At 48.9% G+C, this 18,861-nt stretch overlaps 1 protein-coding gene across 1 annotated transcript; it reads right to left on the bottom strand.

Moving 5' to 3' along the window:
* Window positions 1-1,049: 1,049 nt before the first annotated feature.
* ACTR1A (actin related protein 1A) lies at window positions 1,050-18,393 on the bottom strand. The gene is made up of 11 exons (XM_045802992.2): window positions 18,234-18,393; window positions 9,456-9,520; window positions 8,862-8,937; window positions 7,981-8,106; window positions 6,939-7,063; window positions 5,445-5,661; window positions 4,628-4,720; window positions 3,826-4,000; window positions 3,660-3,721; window positions 3,025-3,065; window positions 1,050-2,848 (listed from the first exon to the last, which is right to left on the bottom strand). Exons 1-11 carry the CDS (start codon window positions 18,279-18,281, stop codon window positions 2,746-2,748), a joined length of 1,131 nt encoding a protein of 376 aa, XP_045658948.1. The 5' UTR covers window positions 18,282-18,393; the 3' UTR covers window positions 1,050-2,745.
* Window positions 18,394-18,861: the final 468 nt, after the last annotated feature.

Below are 18,861 nucleotides of genomic sequence, written 5' to 3'. Positions count from 1 at the left end.
AGCAAAATGACTTGTAGGCCTGAGGTCATGTCCTGGTGCAATCCCCATACACCACTGCCAGAACACAGTCAGTGAGGAAAAGCAGCTGCTTCCAAGGCTGGGGTCTTCAACCCTGGAGTCACTGGAAGCTTTCAAAAAAGCTGATGTCTTGAATTCTGTTCCCCAAGATTCTGATTTCATGGGTTCTGGGCTATAGCCTGGGCACGGAGGTTTTGGAAAGCTCTGCAATTTTACTGTGCAGCTGGGATTGAACACCTGTGCTCTAGGCCAGCGTTTCTCAACCAAGAGACATTCGGAGTCCGATAGTTCTTTGTTGCAAATACTTAAAGCAGCATCCCTGGCCTCTGCCTAGATACCTGTAGCCTCTCCCCACCAGTTGTGACAACCAAATGTCTCCAGACATTGCCAGACGTGTCCCACTTGACTGGGAACTACTGCTTAAGGCCAGTGGTTTTTGAGGGTCTGTATAGTGGCCAAAAGTTTAGGCTCTAGGGCTATATTGCCTGGGTTCAAATCCTACCTAATAAAGGGCAGAGTTTTAGGAAATTACATAATCTTTCTGTGGCTCTAATTCTTCATCTGCAAAGTGGATAATAAAAATATATACTTTGCAGGGTTGTTGGGAGGATCAAATAGGTTAACACTTGCAAAGTGCCTGGAAATGCCTCCCACCAAGTATACAGGTTTAAAATGGATAACTGGTAAGTCAGAATAACTGAGTGTGGGCCCCAGGAACTATATTTTAAGCTCCTGAGCTTCCTATCCATGTGGAAGTTTTGACTTCAGGGATGTCAAGAGGTGCTCCCCTCATTTGAGGTAGTTTCAGTCGTGGGTCTTAGTGTACGTGCAGGGCTGGGACCCTAAGTTCCTGAAGTGGGACTTTGGCATGAACACAGTCTTCTCTATCCACTTGACAGGCTGGGACCTGGGCTGTCTGGCTGGTACAAGAGTGCCCTCTAGAGGACAGATGAGGCCCAATCACCACCTCAGATTCAGGGCCTGCAGCTCCTCTCTTTGCCCCCAGCACCCAGAGAAAGAGGCCCAGCTGATGCGTCTATTGGAACGACTTTATTTAAGTACACTGGGCCCCACCAGGCAACGTGGTTTGTGCAAGGGACAGACTTGGGCTAGGAGAAGGGAGGTGAGCTGGTTAAGCACACTGCAGTTTGTGGGTCGCCACATCGCTTTCACACACACCTGCTGCTGTGGCCCGTACCTGGCAGGGCCTTTGGTCGTTGGACGGCATGGGGGAGAATGCTGCCTGGAATCTGGGATTGGGGCAGGTCTTGGTGTCACAAGTGAGGGTGCCGGTGAAGATCTGCTAGCCCCAGCTTTGCACCATCTGGGCTAAAGAGCCTTTGGACACTGCTAGGCCAGCCCAGTCCAGGGTAGGCACCTGGCCCCACTGGATCATGGGAGATGAGCCTGTCAGCTCCTGGCACTCTGGTCTGGTCCCCTCCCCTCTTTACCAGACAAGTCCAAAGTTAAGAATGGCACAAATCAGCTCAGTGGGGGGCCTTGTCACCTCTATAACCTAACCCCCCTGGGGCAGCTAGAGTGGGAAAAGGCAACCTGGTTAATGGTGGCTCTTTCCTAGTCCTAAGGGGGCTGGATCCCCAATACCCCTCCTTTGCTAGAGGACTCTGCCCAAGAGTGATTCTTCCTCCTGTTTCAAAAAATCCAACTGGAAACCCGCCTGTTGATTCCAGGGCAGTGAGCAAATGGAAGAAGAAGAAAGAAAGAGGCAGGTGATAGTGACTTTGAATATAGCCTCTGATCCTCAATAGGCCTGAGGCCTGTGGATACTGTCAGTTCACCATTAGCAGGGAGTGGCGGGGCCTTGGACGCTATGCTAAACTGAGGTGCTGTAAACATTAGTGTGAACAGGGTGACTGGTGGGCAGGAGGCAATGGGCTCCCTCTCCAGTCCCATACTGGACAAACACATCAATAAATAAAACTGTTTGAAGATGGCATTGCCCAAGGATGGATGGAAAGCAAGTAACAGGGCCTGGGGCCAACAGGCTCCTGAAACTCTCCCGAGACCCCCTGGACAGGAGCTGGGGGTTGGAGCGTTCACTCTGCCACCAATCAGAAGTATAGCACTACTCCTGCCTCTTCAACTGCCCAGTGTGGTCCTGGTCCCCAGGTGAGGTTGAGGGCCCCCTGCCTTCTCCTGACCCCAGAGTCTCAGTAATAGCTCCTGGAGTGCTTTCCCAGCCTCCCAAAGCCAAACTGCCACAAAACCAGACAGAACTCAACCTCGGCCCCAGTCCTCAGTCCATGATCAACTGGCATTGAGAGCAGAAGGACAAGCAAGGGAGGCAGTGGCTGCCTTGGGCCTCAGGGCACCCTGGGGGTGGGGCGGGGTGGGGCTAGCCCAGCCTAGGATGGGCAGCAGCAAGGTCTCCCAGGATTTACCCTCTCTGTCTCCCTATGGTAGTAAACATAGTCCCACACAGCCAGACAACGGCCCAGCTGATGAAGGAGTGGAGCCCTCTGCCAGCACTCTCCCCTGTCGGGCCAGTTAGTGGTCAACCCCAGGCCAGGCCGTTGTCATCATGGGTAGTTCATCGTCCTTTCTGGGCCCTGGGATCCCTGGGCCACACGGCTCTCGCATATGCACACACATTCGTACCCACACACACACTCACACACACAGGCAGTTCCTCGCAAACACTCCAACTCAAGAAAGCGAGTTTTAAAGTGGAGTTAACTTCAGAGAGGTGAAGACGATGTCCCAACATTAGAAGGTTTTCCTGTGGATAGATCGGGCACCGTCTTCCTCATATTCCTTCTTGGAGACCCACATCTTCTTAAAGGTGTCCAGGGAGGCGAGGATGGAGCCCCTGGAGTGGAGGGAATCCCAAGGAACGTTGTGAGAGGGAGAAAGTAGGTATTCGTGGAGCTGGCCCGTCCCCATGGGGCCAAAGCAGACAAGGCTTTGCTTTAAAGGGATGGGGTGGTGGGGGGTAACGATGCCCTCACTTCCTGTTCCGTTCTTATTCCCAGGAGAACTACTCACCCAATCCATGTGGAATACAGCCTCTCCTGAGGTGCGGATATCTGAAAAGGTGGGTAGAAAGAGGACTCTGAGCCTTTCATCCTCCTTGTCTCTTTCCTGTCTAACGCTCACCTTTACGGCCAATTCCAATGCCCAAGGCCGTGGGTGCATTTCACACAACGTCCCTGCTGAACCCCATGGCCTCTCTGGGGGGTATTGTGGCCAGCCTGACACTCATCGGGAGGAGCAAATTTCCGGCAGCCCTAGGTATCTACAGCTGTCAGGGAAGCTGGGACTATCAGGGGACAAGATACAGGTCTGCTGGGGGCTGATCGGAAGTAGACTCCGTGGCAGGAATCACACTCCTTCGTTTAGCGGCCCTCAGCAGGCACTAAGATGGTGGACTGTGTCACAAGGGGGCACCAGGAGTCAATCTGTCAACGTTATGGTTTCTCTGAAAGACCTCATGTGCCCTCAGCCTGGCAGCCTGCCCCGTCAGGGTATCAGAACTGCCCCCCTTTTGTTGGGAGGGAGAAGGAAAATGGGTTCTCCCCCCTGGCAGACCTCAAGGTCAGTGTGGAAGCTGGGGGCTGTCCGGCCTCGCAGGGGAGGCCCGGTTCCACGCAGAACCAGCCCCGCCCCCACCACGCTCCTACCCTGATCTTCACATCTTTCGGAGCTAGTTTCTTCACTTCACTCAGTAGCCTGTCGCCGAAACCTGAATGGGCAGGAAAGGAGAATCTCAAGTCAATTCTCTGGGTGTCTGGGCCCAGCCAGATCTGGAAACTTCCTTGGCAATGGGACCTGAGAACAAAGACCAACCTTTGAACAGGGTGGAGCCTCCCGAGAGGACAATGTTTGAGAAAAGCGTGCGCCGCAGGTCCATGTCCGACTTCTGGATGGCAAACACCAGCACCTCGTGGATGCCCTCACTCTCCTCTCCGATCAGGTCTGGCCTGAATAGCAGCTCAGGTGCCCGGAATCGGGAAGGACCAATCTGCAGGGTAGAGGGCAAACTCAGAGGCTGGGCCCAGGGCTGAGGTCCCTTTGGGAGTGAGAACGGAAGAGGCCCCTCTGCCCATCTGTTAGTGACCAGGTGGCTAGAAAGGCTGGGCTCAGGGAAGACCTGGTATGTCAAGGGCTTCAAAACACCAAGACAAGCCTCTTGGGAACAAACAGGAAATAAAAAGGGACAAAGAGAACTCTCAGGAAGCCAAAGAGAGGAAGCTCTTACATTTAATCCTAGCTCTGGCACTTTCCAGCCGAGAGAACTTACACATTATACATGGGTTTATTCATTCATGGAAATTTCTTCCTGTTAACAGAGATCCAGGAAGAGGCACCTCACCCTATACTATGTCCAACTGATTATGAACAGCACTAACCACCCTCTTCCAAACCCCATCCTGACCTAGGAAAATGCCTCTGGTGCCTCCTCTCCTCCCCACAGGGAAAGCAGTCCCTGACGCCTCGCTCTGCAGGAGACAATGCTGTTCAAGAGCTCCAGGGCTCCAGGCAGGGGTGTAAAAGGGCAGTGCATGTGACTCCAGCCTCCTCCGGGGAGTTCTGTTAGGGCCCAGAGCTTCTGGGGGCCTAGGGGGACTGAAGGGAGATCCAGACCTACCTCAATGGTGCTGCCGTCGGGCAGGTAGTACTGCGCCTTCTCCGTTTCTAGAGTCTCATCCTTCTGTGGGTTTATGGACAGGTAGCAGGCTCTCTGCAGAACCGAGCAGGAGTCAGGCAGGTGGGAAACCTAGGCCTACCTGGTCAAAGTCCCAGGGCAGTGATGTGCTGCTGCAGACCTCTGCCCATCCACAGTGACTGTCCTAAAGGGCCACAGAGCTCCTGCCCTGGAGCACGGCAGGGTGGCCTCTGTCGGCCTTCACTGGGTGGCACTTAGGATTCGAGTTCCTACCTGATCCATCTTTCTTGTGGGCAGGCATGGAAATTGGCTCTCTGGAGCTGGGTCTGAGACCCCAACCTAATTTTAGTCCAGATTTCAGTTTCTTTTTCCTTCTACTACTCATGGTTCTGGGTCCCATCTACACAACTCAGAGGTTTCCCTAGAGCCATGGGTGGCAGGAGGATCTAGTTTACTTAAAAGAAACTGTATTCTGACTTCTTCAAGGATGTAAAAGAACATATGTAATTTGTACATGTTATGAAAACATAATGGCCAGCGGTATACCTATCAGCCAGCTTAAGAAATAGCAGCAGCTCCCTTTCCCCTACAAGATGGAACCACTTGGGGACAGTGACTATCAGTGTGAGGGGGCCCAGCTGGGATCACATGGCAGCCAGGAGGCCTGGCTGGGCAGTACAGAGCCTGACCAGAGACCCCCAGGACTGGAGCTTCACCTCTCTTCACTCCAGGTCACAGAGGTCCTGGCTGCCCCGTTCCCATTCCCTATCCCATCCCTGGGCGCATGGGCAGCACTCACTTCTTTTATGGCCTTGACAATCTCAAACTCGGACGATGAGTGGAAATCATAGCCCTCCTTCCGCAGGTAGAGGCGAAGAAAGCGAGAGACGTCTCGGCCAGCGATGTCAATGCGCATGATTGAATGGGGCATGGCAAAGCCCTCATAAATGGGCACGGCATGCGTGACACCATCCCCAGAATCCAGCACCACGCCTGTGGTCCTGCCTGTGGCATAACTGAAGCACAGGGGGCAGATCGTCACTAACCCCTGCCTCCTCGCTCGGGGAAGAAACTCACTTTTTTTTTTAGAGTTCAAAGTCAGCTAAACTAAAGCTGAGGCCTGACTTTCTCTAGGAACTTTAGACTGGACACAGTACTGAGGAAGCCCGAGCATAAGCAAGCCTGAAAAACCTGGAAAAGAGCTGAGCCTCTCTGAGCCCCTCCCCTACTCAAGAGCAGGCCTTCCAATCTTAGGGGATGGCCTGCCTTGGACTGCTTCGGGAACCCAACCAATGGGGCAGTTTTTACTTTCTAGACAAGAGGAAAAAACTCAAGTGCCTACAGGGGCCAGGCAGGAAAGGTAAATGAGTAAAGGAAAATAAGAACATTTTCACTTCCGCAAAAAACTTGCTTTTTCCCCACATGGCCTCCTAGATCCTCAGGTTTGGTTTTGTTTTGTTTTTTCTCTTCTCTCTCTCTTTTGGTAAAGACAAGGGTATAGACATATTTCTGTGATATGACGGGGAAAAACCCACGATGTTTGATAAACAGCAACTGATACTGCCTCGTGTTGGGAGGACAACAGGGAGTACAGCGGGCTGTAGCAGAGTCAGGCTTGCAAACTCCACCAGAAATGGCAGCAGCTACTTCAGCTCCAGCTGATTTTTGTCCTATAGGAATGCATGCCCAGCATTGCCAGATCATCCCAGTTTTTTCAGAAAAGCCAGAAGTTTGGATTTTGATAGAAATCTCCCCCACTGTTTTTTAAAAGTAGGTGTCATGTCTCATGTGGGGCTTGAGCTCACGATCCTGAGATCAAGGGTCATATGTTCTACTGACTGTGCCTGCCAGCCACCCCGAAATCTCCTAATTAAAATGCTGGCTTACAATTTTTTAATGGGGTCAAACACATTCAACCTGCAGGTCACCAGTGTACAATCTTGGCCCTAGACCTAACCCTGGGATGAGGCAGACGGGGGGCATGACAGGGATGATAGGGGTGTGAGAACAGGGATCATATGGTGAACATGATATCCCACAACTATATCACCAGCCTGGCATAATGTCTGCACAAGCAGGCACTGGATAAACATCTGAACATGGTACAGAGGCCTTTAGGAAGAACTGTAGCAGTGTGTGGACTTCCCAGCAGGCAGACTGGAGAGCCTTGGGTGCCTACCCACCAAGATAAAGAACGAGAGAAGCGAGAATGGGACATGGTCTCAATACTCCCTTTCCTACCCACAGGAGAAGCACCTCCATTCCACCCTCAAGGGGCCAGGCAGCTACTCACAGGCTGAGCACGGCTTGCATGGAGATGAAAAGGGCTGGTACATTGAAGGTCTCAAAGAAAACTTCAGCTGCTCGTTCGCGGTTTTTCCGCGGGTTTAAAGGCGCCTCCGTCAGGAGCACAGGATGCTGGTGAAAGGTGCCCAGAGGGTAATCAGGATAAGGTAAGGTCTCCACCCCTCATCAGCACTAGGCAGAAGCCCCTGTGTGCTAGGCTAGAGAGCTGAGGGGACCTTTGTGAGCCTCCCTCCAAAAAAAAGGCAAGCTGGGCCTGCCATCTACCCTTGCACAAGCCAGTTTGTCAATCTTCCAAATTCATACCTCCTTTAAAAGACTCATTCTGTCTTTGCCTCTGCCCCCTTCCTCCCTTCCTTCTCCTCCAAGATTCTTACATATGCCCCTGTATTTACTGTGTATCTCTAATTTGTCCAGATTTGGCTAAACTCTAAATTTGGAATTCTTATGATAAAAGTAATCATTTAAATTTTTTTTCAGGGCAACCCCTTCGGGTCCCCTCCCCCCTTGGGAGCTTTGTACTATCACTTTGCTATCACTCAATAAACTTTGCATTGCTGTCCAAAAACAAACAAACAAATAAATAAATAAAATAATCTTTTTTTCAAAATTAAATTTAAATATTTTGAAGGTATTTTTGAAAAACGAACAACTCTCCCCTCCCCCGGAAATTCTGATATGTCTAATATTCAGCTTCCTTTGTTTTTCTGCATTGCTAGCTACTTCCTTAGAAGTTAGAGTATAAGCTCTGAAGTCTGAAAAACATGGGTTTGAGTCCCAGCTCTCCCACTTTATTCCCTAGGTGATCCTGGAAAGACTACTTGGCTTCACTGAACTTCTTTCTGTTCCTTTGTTTGTAAAATGGAGATAATACTCCCTGTTTGTCATAGGACTGGCGTGCAGATTAAGGGTAGGCCTGTCTGAAGAGCACGTGGCCTGGTGCCCCAGTAAGACTCCAACACTCCCAGCAGTGATCATCTCTGGGGCCGTGGCTCTGACAGCTCCGCATGCCCTGCTCACGGGACCCTCACCTCCTCTGAGAAAGTCTGCAGCTGGTCCTTGGAATAGACATACTGCCAGATGCGCTCCATGTCGTTCCAATCCTTGACGATGCCATGCTCCATTGGGTAGCGGATGGAGAGCAGCCCTCGGTGTTCCTGGGGGCAGAGAGCAGGGCTTACAGCAGCAGCCAGCGTCTCAGCCAGGCAGCCCAGCAGGCCCCGCTTCTCCAGCACCGGGAGTGCCCCCTGCACAGTCCTCACCCAGGGCTAAAGGTAGGACCCCCCAGTTGCCACGTCTCTAAACTATACACTGCAAACTGTTCTCGCTGCCCGATCGGCCGGCAGAACAGAGGGCTTCTGCATTACCATGGGCCCTCAGTGCCCTTATGGCAAGTAACAGGAGGCACCCTCCTCGTGGTCTGACCCCAGGACAGTCTCCTGGCTCCCACCTCTGGGCCTCAGTGCTTGCAGCCTAGGTTGGCAACAATGATTCCATTGGTCTGCTTCTGGAAGCTGCCCCAGGGCTCTTCCAAATAGCGCTAATTAACTCATCCCCAGGGTATCCCAGCCAGGATCTCCCCCTGAATCCCTTTTGCCAAAAAAATAACGAAGTTAGCCCATTTGATCATTGGCAAGGTAGTGACAAAATACAGAAGGAAAGCAAAAGCCCTGTTTTCTAGACTGGTCTCTGTTTCCCAAAGTGGGGTTCCAGATATTTCCTTTCTAAAACTAGAGGCTGCTCCTGAGAGAAGTGAACCAACTAGACCTAGGATGAGGGAACCAAAGGGGATATTTTAAGAGGAAACTGCTCCTTTTACTCGTGGCTGTCCCATTGCTGGGATGCTGTCCATGTGGGGAATAATGCAGGCCCTCTGCTGGCTTGAGGCTTCTGCAGTAGCACTGGGAATTACCTCGGCCTTGGGGCCAATGAAGATGTCACCTTCAAGGGCTCCAGCCATGACGCGGACATGTTTGGGTCTGCCCACACTACAAAAGAGAACCATCACTTTTCATTTCACAACAGAATACAGAAGGATGTACGTGCATGCTTAGATGGGAAGAAATAGACTCAGTTCTACTGTGATTATCTCCGAGGAGTGAGGTTACCGTTGATTTTGATTTTCTTCTACTTTTCTGCATTGCCCGCAAATTCTACAATGAACATGTATTATTTTTATTTTTATTTTTTTAAAGATTTTATTTATTTATTTGACAGAGAGAGAGACAGCCAGCGAGAGAGGGAACACAAGCAGGGGGAGTGGGAGAGGAAGAAGCAGGCTCATAGCGGAGGAGCCTGATGTGGGGCTCGATCACGCCCTGAGCCGAAGGCAGACGCTTAACCGCTGTGCCACCCAGGCGCCCCAACATGTATTATTTTAAATTATTTGTATATTTGATATTTCTGACCCAAATCAGAGATCCTTCTCTGTAAAAGGTGGAGGGCTGACCCCATGACAAAGCTGAGAAGCCTCCCAAGCTTCTGACTAAGCTACAGAATTACTTACTAGTTTGGAAAGCAGTATTTGGGAATCTGATCACCAGCAAAACCAGCTTTAATCACACCGGATCCCTGAGGAGAGAGGAGAGAGAAAGAGAAGTCAGAAGTATGACAAAAACGAGATACATCATACAGTATGTATAACATGGTTTCACTTTTATTTAAAAGAGTCCTTATATCTGTGTATAATATGTCCATCTGAATGACCATTTGTAGAGGGAGTGCCTGCCGCCAGGAGGGAGTGGGACTGGGGATGGTGAGGAGAACTTTCACTGTACACTCCAAGTATTACTTGATATTTTAGCATTCTTTGACTTTTCTACATTGACCATGCTTTACTTCTGGAATCAAAAATACTACTAATAAAGGGAAGAAAAAGAAAAAACCTGAGGGGAGAAAAGTACCTAGAAGCACCAAAGCAGCCAGGTTCAGGAACGTAACCAGGGTGGGAGGAACATGATTCTTTCTGTTAAACCACATGGGACACTGTTAACCTCCTTTCCCAGCTCAGGCCTGAACTCTCCCCGCCCTCCAGGGTCTCCACGACCGACACCGCCGTGAACACTGCCATGCTTGAAGCTGACTGATGGAACATACGTCGTCTGGTTCTTACTGCAGGGGCAGACCTCTCTGCTCGTTTTGGGGTGTTGTAGTTGTTTTATTTTTTTACTATGCTTTCTTTTACTCACTGGTCTCCTGATGGTAAAAAGCAGAGAAGTTCTAAAGCATCACCTGAGAAGAGACCCAACATTACAATCCTGTTGCTCCGATCCTTGGTAAGTCCGGTGGGGTGCCAGAAGAGAACCTGACTTCTCTGTCAACATCTCGGGTACCACCTAAGGCCCAACCGAAGTAAATGTTGTCTCTAGACACAGATGCCAACTCTGTGCAGGACAGATGTCAAGGCTTGATACTGCTTGCAGATAGAGCCTGTTCTCTTCCTTCTTCTTTTTTTTTTTTTTTTTGAAGATTTTATTTATTTATTTGACAGAGACAGAGACAGCCAGCGAGAGAGGGAACACAAGCAGTGGGAGTGGGAGAGGAAGAAGCAGGCTCCTAGCGGAGGAGCCTGACGTGGGGCTCGATCCCAGAATGCCGGGATCACGCCCTGAGCCGAAGGCGGACGCTTAACGACTGCGCCACCCAGGCGCCCCTGTTCTCTTCCTTCTTAACTCTTCTACCGCCACACTCGATACGCTCACCCTTCCACCCCAGCACCGTTTGCTGCACATATAATAGGGGCAAGCCTTTTCCTGCTGCCTATCGACCACTTCTCTTGGGGCAGAGGGTGATATTTCCAGAACCCACACAGCAAGCAGTAAACACATCAGGAGATGCTAAATAACCAAGGTTATCTTTGCACCAAAGGCTTTCCTGCAACACCCCTGGTTTTCTCTCTCTCTCTTATTCCTGCTCTTCGACAGGAGAAATGTGTGTGTGTGTGTGTTGGGGGGGTGTTAGATAGGCCATCATGGTGCCTGGCTCTGGCAAGACAGAGGAGGAAGTAGCTAAAGGATAGGGAATGCCAGTTCTCTAAGACAGCAGGAAACTCTGCCAACAGAAAAGAGAGAAAACAGGAGACAATGTGCAAACTCATCGGCCTGGGCAGAACAGCAAGGAGCCTGGAAAAGGTGCAGCTGTAAACTGAGCTGAGAGCCTGGGAAGGAGGGAGGACTACTGCTGCAGCCCCAGGGCTCTGGGACAGAGGCACGGGGAGTGAGAACAGCACTGTACAGGAGAACTCCGGGAACTTGTCGGCTCAAGCTTCCAGTAATTGCTCACTGCCTTTATCTGGGTGTGGTGATGCCAACACACTAATTGGACCTCCTGGCAGAGGTTGAAAACAAGAAAAGTAAAGATGAGACCTGCATTTCAGATTCTAGATATTTTGAAGAGACGATTTTCCTGGATATTTAATTTTGAGTTTACTAGCAAAATCTGACTAGAGTCTGAGTAACAAGGCAAATTAAGATGTTAGGTTCATTTCTTCCTCTCTGGCTTCTCAGCAAGAGAGTAAAGACCCAATAAAGACCCAGTTCTTTTTTTTTTTTTTTTTAAGATTATTTATTTATTTGAGAGAGAGAGAGAAACAGAGAGACCACGAGCAGGGGGGAAGGGCAGAGGGAGAAGCGGACTCCCCGCCGAGCAGGGAGCCTGACGCGGGACTCTATCCCAGGACTCTGGGATCATGACCCGAGCCGAAGGCAGACGCTTAACTGACTGAGCCACCCAGGTGCCCTATAGACCCAGCACTAATATCACTGCCTTCCTCCTGAAGGATAATCCCCTGCTGGAATTAATTATCCTCTTCCTGTTATTTCCCCAAATCACCATTACCTGTACCACTAGGCAGTCTGCATTTCCTTCTGCTATCTATTTGAATTTATGGTTTCCATTTTTGTCCATTTTCAGCCCAAGTTCCTCAAGCTCAGAGACTTTATGTATCAGCAGTATCTGGCATGTGAGGGTACTCGAATAGACGCTGGCTGCCTACAATAAAACCAAGCTCAAATGATTGGGAGATGAAGCCTAAAGTATGAAACGTGAACAAGAGGCGGAAACGCCAGCAGCCTCAGGCAGAGGTGGTGCAACAAAGGGGAAGGCGGCATCAGGGATGATGCACACGGTGGGGCCAGACCCAGCTTGTCTCTGTGGTGCCACGAGCTGGCCCGGGAGGCCAGCAATCAGCTGAAGAGCGAGCAGGGATGGCGGGGGCAGCCGAGTCTGCTGAAACCACACCACAGATTATGAAAGGGCCCTGTCCATTCCTTTAACAGTATTTGTAACTAGGAACTAGGTACCTGGCAAATGAGCTTCCACTCTGTATTCACTCTGGTGAAGCCAAATAAATAAGTGCCTTGCAGAGAGGCTTGAAAAAGTCGTTTCATAATAAATATTGAAGATTTGAAGACTGGAGTCTGCTGCCAGCCACCGATGACCATTCTCTTTCTGAAGCAGGCAGATAGCATATCCCTCAGCAAGGCTCTCCCAGGACCTGCGGACTATGGGCCTGTGGCTTGGGCAACCTTCACCTAAGCAGCCCTGCTTATTCTTGACATGCTGGGAAGGAGGCTAGCTGTCTCCCATTTTACAAGTGGGAAAAGGATGCTGAGATGTGGAGCCTCAGATTCCAGGACACTGGTGGCCCATTTTGGCACCAAGACATATTTTGTTTGGCCCACAAAATACTTTTTAAAAAACTCTATTGAAATGAAATTCACCACCATATAATTTACCCACTTAAGGTGTATAACTCAATGGTTCTTACTATAGTCACAGAGTTGTATAATCATCACCACGATGAAATGTTAGAACTTCCTCATTGTCCCAGAAATTCTACCCATTAGCAGTCACTCTCCATCCTACCTGCCCTCTCCCCCCAAGCAGTCCTAGGCAACCACGAATCTATTTTCCGTCCCTGCAGACTACAAACTACTTTTACATTAACTTCCAACTGTTAAAAATTAGACTGCATATACAATTTATCAATTTTCTGATTTCGACCAGGTCCTGATCTGAGGGTCATGAGAGTGAGCCCCATTTCGGGCTCTGAGCTCAGCATGGAGTCTGCTTGAGATTCTCTATCTCCCTCTGCTGCCTCTGCCCCCTCCCTGGTAAGACTCGCGCACGCTTTCTCTCTCAAAATTAATAAATAAAATCTTAAAAAAACCCAAAACTTAAGTGAATCAGCATATCTCAAGAGCTGATGACAAATTGTAAAAAAATAATAAAATTGAGATCATTGTGAAATTTGAACACTGAATATTTGATGATATTAAGGAATTATTAATTTTTTTAGGTTAGTAATAGTATATCGATTATGGTTTTTCTAAAGATTTTATTTGTTTATTTGAGAGAGAGCGAGCAAGTGTGCCAGAGAGCAAGCACTAGCTGGGGGGAGGGGCAGAGGGAGAGGGAGAAGAAGACACTCCGAGCAGGGAGCCAGACACGGGGCTCAATCCCAGGACCCCGGGTTCATGACCTGAGCCGAAGGCAGATGCTTACCGACTGAGCCACCCAGGTGCCCCTGATTAAATTTTTAAAAGAATGTGGGAGAGGGTAACTGGCTGGCTCAGTCAGTGGTAGAGCATGAGACTGGATCTCAGGGTTGTGAGTTCAAGCTCCACATTGGGCATAGAGCTTACTTAAAAAAATAAAGGGGTGCCTGGGTGGGCCAGTCGGTTAAGTATCCGACTCTTGATTTCGGCTCAGGTCAGGATCTCAGGGTCGTGAGATTGAGCCCCGTGTTGGGCTCTGTGCTCAGGGTGGAGTCTGCTTGAGATTCTCTCTCTCCGTTTGCCCTTCCCCTTGCTCGTGTGCTCTCTCTCTCAAATAAATCTTTAAAAAAATAAATAAATTTTTAAAAAGTTAAAATAAAAAAAGCCCACAGTATGGGAGAGGGAAGTAGGTGGGAATGCAGTTTAAAAAGATTAGCTAGGAGCTGATAACTGTTACCGCTAGGTGATGAACATGTGGATGTTCGTTACACTATCCCTCTCCTTTTGTTTATGTTGGACATTTTCTATAATAAAAAGAAGTTGGGGTGCCTGGGTGGGACAGTCAGTTAAGCGTCTTGACTCCTGGTTTTGGCTCAGGTCACCAAGCCCCGTGTTGGGCTCCGGGTTCGGCGCAGTTAGTCTGCTTGGGTTTCTTTCTTCCTCTCCTTCTGCCCCTCCACCTGTGCGTGCTCACTCTCTCTCAAATAAATATATCTTAAAAAAAAGAAGAAGAAGAAGAGCTGGCAAATAAGATGATAGCACTTAAGTAAAAATTCAAAACACAAATACTAAACACACACACACACACACACACACTATAAAGTATCTATGTCTGCAAAATCATGGATGGAAAGCAGCACATAAATTTATGATGATAGTTTGCTCCTGAGGTTACTTCTGGGACAGGAAGGACAGGATTGTGGAGGCGTATACAAAGAGGCTTCAATTATATCTGTAATGTTTATTTCCTAAAAAAAAATCCTGAAGCAGGGGTGCCTGGGTGCTCTGTCAGTAAAGCGTCTGCCTTCAGCTCAGGTCATGATCCCAGGGTCCTGGGATCGAGCCCTGCATCGGGCTATCTGCTCAGCTGGGAGCCTGCTTCTCCCTAGCCTTCTTCCTGCCCCTTCCCCTGCTTGTGCTCTCCCTCTGTCAAATAAATAAATAAAATCTCAAAAAAAAAAAAAATCCTGAAGCAAACATTGCAAATGTCAACATTTAGTAAACGTGGGTGGTAGACACGTGCTATGTGGGTGCTTGTTATATACTTCTCTGAAATTTCCTGTATGTTTAATATCTCGTTTTTTAAAAAAAGGTGGGCTAAAGCAGTATAAGATCCCCCTCATCAGTGAAACTTACTTAGTTTATTGATGAACTTGAGAAGATCTGATACTATTCCTGCATTTAGGCCCAAATAGTCATGAAGACAGTTTTAAGATTGACCAGAACATTGATCCATTTTAGGACAGAACTTAACCTTTGAGATCTCAGCAAAGATTTGAGCTTCAGAATAAACACAGTATTCTAATCAGAGTGTTACAGTCCTCAAAATGTGGCCTGGGAGCTGCCCTCCTCTTGTATTACTATCTATGACATACCTTTAGGAAGAATGACTTGTGTTCAGTTTTTAAAAATACCTATCACTTAATCGTCATTAAAGTGTGTGCATGTGCACCTCCCCTTCCATTCTCCTCATTAAATTCTCACGAATTGGTTTGGTGTCAGAATAGGAAGAAAGGAGTAGTCAACAATTATTTTAAGACTGGGAAAGGCTGTGAACTGATAATGAGGGTCTTCCCTCTTTTCCGTGCTTTCTTTGTTCTCCTTCCTTCCTTTCTTTTTAAAAAATATTTATTTGAGAGAGAGAGAGAGAGCGTGCGCACGTGCATATGAGGAGGGGAGGGGCAGACAGGCAGAGAACCTCAAGCGGACTCCCCCCCCACCCCTGCACCCAGCAAGAAGTCCGAGCGGGGGCTTGATCTCATGACTCAGAGATCACGCCCTGAGCCAAAATCAAGAGTTGAGTGCTGGGGGTTCCTGGGTGGCTCAGTCGCTTAACGACGAGCCACCTGGGCGCCCCTCTCCTTTTAATTACACTCTCCTTTGCCCAGAAATAAAGTTGTAGCAATGTGTTAAGCTACGGAGCAGTTAAATCTGCTAGATACACATTATTCTTATAAAGTTGGCTCAAATATTTCAAATGATTTTTCCTATCCATCTTTCATGTTGAAACAAAACAAAATCTCTAAATGTCAAACAGAAAGAACTACCTGAGGCCCTAGATCTAAATATGTAGCAGATGCTCAGTAAATCCAAATGGGAGAATCTCTCCTACTTCACCTTTTGACTGAATTATTGGCATAATAAATGTTTTCCCAGGGGCACCCGGGTGGCTCAGTCCGTTAAGCACCTGCCTTCAGCTCAGGTCATGATCTCAGAGTCCTGGGATCAAGCCCCACATTGGGCTCCCTGCTCAGCTGGGAGTCTGCTTCTCCCTCTGCCCCTCCACCTGCTCCTGCTCTCTCTCTCTCTCTCTCTCCCCCTCACGCTCTCTCTCTCCCTCACGCTCTCTCTCTCAAATAAATAAAATCTTTAAAAAAAAAAAGTTTTCCCAGAGAAAATAAACAAATCAATTCTTTAAATCTTAAAACTGAAAATGCACCTCTGCTTTGATGCATTTCAACTACACAATGGAGAAAGAGAAAGGAGAAACTAAAAGCATTAGCTTAAGTGACATTAAAGAAAATGGCTGGAGATGGAACTCCTGCCCCCAAATTCCAGAATCAAAGGATCTAATGGGATGGACAGACTGCTCCTTCTGCAATGCTGATGAAAACAGGCACTTGCTAATTTCTATTTTTTTTCTATTTTTTTAAAATTAAGAAAAATGCAGATGAAGTACATACAAACTGGCTGAAGATAGAAACATGTTCTCTGAAAATCGAATCAAGAACAAGGAGACCTACTCAACCCTCTGCAGTAACTAACTAGGGGTCTCGCCCCACTTCAAACCTTTCCTTATTTAGGGACACCTTTGTTACAGTGATATTTGGTCACTCATCCACCTACCCATCTCTCCAATGAAAAAACAATTACTGAACATATAGTGGTCCCAGGCCGCAATTGCTATGTGTGTGGAGGAAGGTGGGAAGGGGAGGATAATAAAAAAAATTAAAGAATGTCATCTTTCCGCCCAATCATTTAACAGTTCAGTGAGGGAGATAAACAACAACAAAACAAAACAAAACAAAACAAAAAACCCTCCCAAAATAAGGCGTCTATTGAACTCATCCTCCTGCTTTTCAAGGCAAAAACTATACCTCTGGAGAGAAGGAAAGCTAACAACAAAAAAGCACCTTTCCTTGGAAAAAATGAGAAACTTGGAACCCAACCTCAATTTGAGTCTTGGCTCCTCAACGTCTAAGACAGGTGGCTTGCTTACTGTTATTTAACCTAAGATTCACTTTCCTGCATAAACAGGGGACAGTAATTCCTATCCACCTACCAGTGCTGACGCTCAAACGAGATGATGCAAACCAAGGCACCTTGTAACATGCCTAAGGTCCCAAGGGCTGGATCAACAATGAATCCGGCAGCTTAGGACGGCAGCTTAGGACGGACAGAACTGACAGTTTTCCCTCAATAGAGGGGCCCAGAAGGTACCAACCAATCTCGGCGGGACGAGCCCTTTCAGTGGAAGACAGAAATGCAGTTGTTTTACAACAGTCGCCCTCCGCTCAAAATAAGAGCAGTTATTTAGATTCTTTCCGTTTGTTACTACTGATGCATTCGCGTGGGCTACTAGCAAGAGGAATAGCGGATGAAGCACTGGTTTTAGGTCACCTCTACCGTGTGACCTTGGGCTCACTTTACCTCTTTGTGCTTCAGTTTTTTTTTTTATTTGTGAAACGAGGATCAAACTTCCTGCCTTAACTATCCACCCAATTTTTGTAAGGGCTCAATTCGAATGTGAACGTGAACGGCCCCCCTCTCCCCCGCAAGCGCTTGAGCGCCTGGCAAATATGTTTAGTAATTTTTTTCCCAAGCTGCTAGGGGTTCCGAAGAGGATGGTACCTCCCTGCTTGCTTGGTCACTCTCTTTTTTTCTGGATCTTTATTAACGTAATCTATAATCACAGAAATAACTGAAATCTTATGGCCATTTCTGGCACCAGATTCCCGAGCCCCACCCAGATACACCAACAAGCCCGCCAGCCCTGCCGGGGACCGAAGGAACCTTAGCCCTTCTCCACCCGAGGGCGGGCCCCAGCCCGTCAGTCCCCTCCACTCTTGAGCTCCCGAAGCCAATCCCCACAGCTTTTGCGCACCCGCCCGCCCCTTAGAGAGAGGAAACACTATGGCGGCCCGGAAGAAAGGCAGGGGCGTAAGCCAATCACTGCGGAGGGCTGCCCTCATCCGGCAAGGCCCAGAGGCGGGGTCATCGGTCAAGATGGACATCCAGAACAGCCAATAGAGTTATTGGAAACTGGGGAGGGGGCGGACGCCGGGCGCTCACAGAGCAGTTAAGGCCCCTCGAGCCAATGGCCTAAGGACCCCGCTCGGACTACAACCCTTCCCTTTATCCATCCCAAAGTTCTCCATCCCATGGTTGCTGGCCAGCCGCCCTGCCTGCGGACTACGGGTGAGGGGAGGACAGAGGCGGTGGCTGCTGAACCCGCCTGACAGGCTGGGCCAGTGACAAAGAGCCGGTGGCCCAGGCCGAAACACGGGAAGCGATCCCTTTGGGGAAGAGAGAATAATCCATTTAGAGATAGGAAAGACGCAACTCACGTTGTCGATCACGACAGGCTGGTTGGCGATCACATCGTAGGACTCCATGGCAGAAGAATCTCTCCTTCCGAGGAAGGAACTGCCAGCCGGGTCCGCTGCTAACGCCACAGACACGCATGCGCAATCTAGCCGCCGGTACAAGGCGTCCAGGGAGCGGCCCGACCTCGCCTCCAAAGAACTACAACCCCCAGCATGCCTTGCACCTGAGTATAACGCGCCAGGCAGCTTCGGAGCCCCGCCTAATTTAAGACTAGGGCGTCACATTTCCACGCATAGTAACCTGGGCTTTGTAGTCTCCATAGATGAATAGACGGGGACGTAGATTGATGGCTGTATTGCATGCCAGGATCTGTAGTTCCTTTGAAGGGATTCGCAGTGCATGCTGAAGTATGTAGTCTTTTTGAGTACTTGTCTGTAGTTGGGTTTGGATTGGCCAGTATTTCGTGGACGTTGAGATTTTCCAGATCAGTCCTGCCACTACTTCCCCTGGATAGTATAAGGTTGCTATGTTTTTATTTGGGGCAGTAAGACATTAATAAACATTTATCAGCATCAAACCGTAATAAAGGAAAATTTAATACCCCCACCACCACCCCACACGCACGGGGAAGGAGGACATACTCCCAGA

This window comes from Ursus americanus, chromosome 6 (genome assembly GCF_024610735.1).
Source record: "Ursus americanus isolate L20-20 chromosome 6, mUrsAme1.1.p, whole genome shotgun sequence".
In the NCBI taxonomy this organism is placed as follows: Eukaryota; Metazoa; Chordata; class Mammalia; order Carnivora; family Ursidae; genus Ursus; species Ursus americanus.
Note: the sequence above shows the minus strand (reverse complement) of the source record. Positions and strands in the feature narration are given on the sequence as shown.

Excerpts from the sequence above, each read along its gene's own strand:
- ACTR1A (XM_045802992.2), bottom strand. The coding sequence starts at position 18,281 with ATGGAGTCCTACGATGTGATCGCCAACCAGCCTGTCGTGATCGACAAC. Across the intron at positions 8,938-9,455 it reads AAATACTGCTTTCCAAACTA|TGTGGGCAGACCCAAACATG; the intron begins GTAAGTAATTCT and ends TCTCTTTTGTAG. Across the intron at positions 5,662-6,938 it reads ATGCAAGCCGTGCTCAGCCT|TTATGCCACAGGCAGGACCA; the intron begins GTGAGTAGCTGC and ends CCTGTGCTTCAG.